Source organism: Vidua chalybeata, chromosome 1, assembly GCF_026979565.1.
Source record: "Vidua chalybeata isolate OUT-0048 chromosome 1, bVidCha1 merged haplotype, whole genome shotgun sequence".
NCBI lineage: Eukaryota > Metazoa > Chordata > Aves > Passeriformes > Viduidae > Vidua > Vidua chalybeata.
This window is the reverse complement of record NC_071530.1, coordinates 56,293,169-56,298,581: the sequence shown is the minus strand read 5'-3', so window position 1 is coordinate 56,298,581 and position 5,413 is coordinate 56,293,169. Positions and strand designations below refer to the sequence as shown.

Here is a 5,413-nt window from a genome sequence, read left to right as displayed (position 1 = left end):
AAGGCTTGCTTAGGTGGACTCAGGAAGATGAGGAAAAACTACAGGACCTTAAGGCAGAATTAGTAAATGTACCGGTTCTCAGTCTTCCTGATTTAAAAAGGCCCTTTTATCTTTTTGTAAACATTAAGGATGGCACAGTATACGGAGTATTAGCTCAAGATTGGGCAGGGAGTAAAAAAACCTTTTATCTTTTTGTAAACATTAAGGATGGCACAGCATAGGGAGTATTAGCTCAAGATTGGGCAGGGAGTAAAAAACCGGTGGCTTATTTATCAAAACTGCTAGACCCAGTATCTAGGGGTTGGCCCACTTGTTTACAAACAATAGTTGCAGCAGCACTGTTAGTAGAGGAAACAATAAAAATAACCTTTGGAGGGGAATTACATGTACTATCTCCCCACAACATTCGAGGAGTGTTACAGCAAAAAGCAGAGAAATGGATCACAGATGCTAGGCTCCTAAAATATGAGGGAATCCTGATTTCTTCACCAAAATTAAGCTTAGAAACAACTTCCCTCCAAAACCCTACTCAATTTCTGTACAGAGAACCTAGCGAAAACTTGACACATGATGGCCTAAAAGTTGTTGAAGAACAGACAAAGATAAGGCCTGATTTGGAGGAAGAAGAACTAGAAGATGGTGAGACATTATTTGTGGATGGGTCATCTTGAGTAATAGATGGAAAAAGAAAATCAGCTTACGCTGTAATTGATGGAAAAACCTTGAAGGTAATAGAATCAGGGCCATTAAGCTCCGGGTGGTCGGCACAGGCTTGTGAGTTATATGCAGTATTACGGGCCTTAGAGCTGTTAAAAGGAAAGGTTGGAACCATTTATACAGACTCAAAATATGCTTATGGGGTAATACATACATTTGGAAAGATATGGGAAGAAAGGGGCTTGATTAATTCACAGGGAAAGGGATTAATTAATGAGAATTTAATTAGGAAAGTACTGCAAGCTTTAAGGTTGCCTGAAGGTATCGCTGTAGTTCATGTAAAAGGCCACCAGAGGAGGATATGTAACCAAATAAGGGGAAACAATGTCGCTGATCAAGAGGCAAAAAATGCGGCTCTTAAGAGCGTTAAAAGAAACTGTAATTACTAAAAGGGTTAGGGAAGACTGCCCCGATTGTGGAGCTGATTTAGAGAGCGAACCTTGTCACAACTGTTGGAAAGAATTTGGGATGTGTGGAATAAATTGTGCTTGCAAGAATCCCAACAAGAAGTATTGTATACTACACGGACCAATCCAGATGTTGGTGTTCACCGAAAAGGAGCAGGAAAAACTAAGAGAAATGGGGATCATAGAAAAGGAAAATAGAAAAGAATTACCAGATGGCTGTGAGGTACTCCCAAAGTCAGTGGCTCGAAAAATCCTGGAAGCAATTCACACAAAAACACATTGGGGTAACCAGGCATTAATAGACCAATTTGCAATTAAATATACTTGTATGGGGATGCACACCTTAGCTAAACAAATAACACAACAATGCCTAACCTGTCAACGGGTCAACAAGAGGCAATGGACATAAAGGGAAATGGGGGGACGGGAATTGGCACATAGACCGTTTTCCCACATTCAAATAGATTTTACTGATTTGCCTAAAGTAGGAAGGTATAAACACTTATTGGTAATAATAGATCACTTGACTCACTTTGTAGAGGCATTCCCTACCTCCAAAGCAACTACACAAACAGTAGTAAAAATACTATTAGAAGAGATAATCCCCCGCTAGCAGAAGTAATAGACTCAGACAGAGAGCCACACTTTGCCTCCAAAATAATTAAAGAAGTAGTTACAGTTCTAGGAACAAAGTGGCAATATCATACTCCCTGGCATCCACAAAGCTCGGGTAAAGTGGAAAGGGTAAATGGGGAAATTAAGAAACAACTAACTAAATTGATGTATGAAACACAGTTATCTTGGGTAAAATGTTTACCTTTAGCCTTGTTAAATATACGAACTCAGCCCAGAACTGATATTGGAATTTCTCCATTTGAAATGCTTTATGGGATGCCTTATTACATGGATTCTCCTATAGATCACCCTGAAATAAGTAATCGACAAATTAACCAATATGTCATGCAACTTATGAAGGCTCGGGAAGGGCTTAGAAGAGCTGTGTTACTAGTGCAATGACCTCCTTTAGACCTAGCAATCCATAATATAAAACCAGGTGATAAGGTGTTAATAAAAACCTGGAAAGAAACCTCACTGACTCCAAATTGGGAAGGCCCCTATGTTGTTTTACTCACTACAGAAACTGCAGTCAGAACCGCCAAGAAGGGGTGTACACATGCAAGCCGAATAAAGAGACCGATTACTGCTGCTGCCGCCGAAGACCCCTGGAAAATAACCAGCCAACCCGGGGATCTTAAGGTCACATTTAAACCGACTTAATAGACTCAGTAAAAATTGTACGAACCAGCTGATAGTGAGATATTGGACTACGGATATCCTATAACTAATGATTTTAGAGTATATTGTACAAATAAGGATTGTGATTGTTACCCTTTTGTACGCTATATTTGTAAAATTTGCCAGGAACGGTGGTGGGTCCATAGTTATAGAGGCACTCCTCCTAGGGGTATTTGTAAAGGGTGTTATCAATTAGAAAGAGAACTGACAGAGTCAGTCCTAAGGATTGGAGAAGAGAACGGGACCCTACCAAGAGAATCCCAGGAGTGGTGGGAGGTGTTTACTAAGGGGGCTAGGCCTGAAAATTGTTGTTTCCACTCCAATGAACCAATTCCCCCAATTGTTGCGACTCACCACAAGTGAAGGATAAAAACTGGGAATCATTCAAAAAGAGGCAACAAAAACAGAGTAAGGGTTCTCCTGAAGAATATCCTTGCTGCCGAGAAGATGGTACGCCTCGCGGCTCGAAGCAACTGAGTCTGCGAGCGAAGCAGAGGGATAAGAAGCGGTGGAGGAAAGAGCCCTCAAACTGGGACAATTCAAAGCTATTTCAAGAACTGCCTCAAGGATACTGATCTCCCAAGGGTAAAGGTGAGCCCGGCAATAACATGTCAAAACAAGCACTGGGAATGGGGAGATAATGATAATCAAATCCTGGAGCGGTTTGGACTCCACCCTTGCTAGCAAGTTCTTTGTGCATTAGTTATATGTTGTACCAGGCCTGTACAAGGGGACTATGCACACCAGCCATTTAATTGGACTCTGACCAAAATAGACCAAGGGAAAGTTGTTAAGCATAATGCCACCACTGTAGCCCCCATCTTTTTTGTTACTAATGAGGACTTGGTAAACTCTATGAGGGGATGCAGTAAACCTGAACTCTGGGCTACCTATTGGTGTCCTAGTTCCAATCCTGGGAGGGCATATTGTAATTATCCTGGGGAATATCTATGTGAGTATTGGGGCTGTGAAACCATAGCAACCGCCTGGGCTGTCACCCATCCAGATAAATTTTTAACGGTCTCATGGTACCCTGAGGGGTGCAAAACTCCGTGGTATGGCACTCAAGGAGAAATTCTGTATTAGGGGGATTGCAGGTCCCTGAAAATACAAGTGCTCAACCCCCTGGACCCAGGATGGCTGATAGGAAAAACTTGGGGAGTAAGGTGTTGGGAACCGGCTACGGATTGTGGATCAAATAAAAAAGGAAATCCTACCACATGATCCTCTACCCATAGGCCCTAACTCTGTAATTGCTGAGGAGGAGTTAACCGAGACAGCTATAGGGACTAGTGACACCACAATGCCCAGAAACGAGACCCTCATACTCCCGACCCTGGATCCCCAGCGAAGTACCCTTTGGAAACGTATGCAGGCAGCATACCAAGTCCTCAGTGTAACACCACCTAACATTACTGAACAATGCTGGCTGTGCTTTGATATTAAACCTCCTTTCTATGAGGCAATAGGGCTCACTGAAAAACCCAAGCGAGTTAATGGAAGTAATCCTCCACAATGTAGCTGGAAGGACCCCCAGACCCAAGGAATAATGTTAGCAGCAGTAACTGGAAAGGGATGATGCATAGGGAGGGTCCCGTGGCAAAAAAAAACCCCACAAACATTTATGTGAGACAATCGGTAAGGCACAGCAGAAGGGTAACCCAGTAAAATGGTAAATTCCAGCCAAAACCACTAAATGGATATGCTCCAGAGGGGGGCTTACACCTTGTATTGCTCTTGACCTATTCAACGAAATCTCTGAGTTTTGCATACAGGTGTTAATAGTCCCTTAAATCATTTATCATCCTGAGGAATATGTGTTTAACACTCAAGTCACTCTTGAACACCAAATATTATTTATCAAAAAGGGAACCCTTCACAGCCTTGACAGTGGCTACCCTAATGATTGTAGGTGGGATAGGTGTCGGCACCGGGGTGGCATCATTAGTAAAGCAGAATCAAGAATTCAATTCGTTGAGGAGGGCTGTAGATGAAGATTTAGCCCGCATCGAACAGTTGATCTCGGCCCTTGAAAAGTCTGTAAGATCCCTGTCAGAGGTAGTATTACAAAATCATAGAGGATTAGACTTAATATTTTTGCAACAAGGAGGATTATATGCTGCTCTTAGGGAGGAATGCTGTGTATATGCAGACCACACGGGAATTTTGAGAGATACAATGACTAAACTAAGCGAAGGCCTCAAACGGAGAAAGAGGGAGAGAGAGGCACAGCAAAGCTGTTATGAGACTTGGTTCAATAGCTCCCCTTCGCTTACCATGCTACTATCAACCCTTGCAGATCCCTTGATATTGTTGTTACTAAGTTTAACTTTCGGACCTTGTATTTTTAATAAAATCATAGACATTGTAAAAGGAAGGCAAGAGGCAGCTCATCTAATGCTAATTAGAGATAGGTACGAAGCATTGCCCAGGGACTCAGAAGTAGATGAAACCTCGGTCTTAAGCCACCAAGAGTTAAAGCATTTTAATGAACAAATTGGTAAAGATAAAAAGGAGGGATTGTAATAAATAAAAAGGTCTTTGTTCATCAAAACGAGCATTGAGGGAGATAAGAATTTGAACGGAGTAGGGAATTTCAAGATGTGGGAGGAGAAAGAGTGGGGGGGGGGTGCCCGAGGGAACAGCAAGTATCCTGCTTAAGAATTGTGCAAATGCAACTAGCATAGAAGACTGTGTAACTAATTATATACAAGTTAACTTTTAGGCCAAGGACAATCTGCAAGGAAGATGAGGAGCCTTCATCCCTATGACCACCAAGGGTAGAAAAAAAGACCCCCTGGGAATCAACTGCACAGGCGCAGAGCGCATTGAGAGAAAATACGTCAACCGGAAAGAAGAAAGAAAAAAAAAAAAAAGGACTATAAAAACGAAAAGGGCAAAGGGGGAGTGCACGCCATGGTAGAGCAGCGACTCCCTGGCCGCCCAGAGCTGTCTTTTGCTTACTACCACTTGCTTAATAAATTCTTGTTAAT

General features: G+C 42.3%; 1 protein-coding gene across 1 annotated transcript; it reads left to right on the top strand.

The window, feature by feature from the left end:
* Nucleotides 1-4,235: 4,235 nt before the first annotated feature.
* On the top strand, nt 4,236-4,946 carry LOC128785298 (MLV-related proviral Env polyprotein-like). Its single transcript, XM_053937715.1, has one exon. The coding sequence runs from the start codon at nt 4,236-4,238 to the stop codon at nt 4,944-4,946; it is 711 nt and encodes a 236-aa protein (XP_053793690.1).
* The last annotated feature ends 467 nt before the right edge of the window (nt 4,947-5,413 follow it).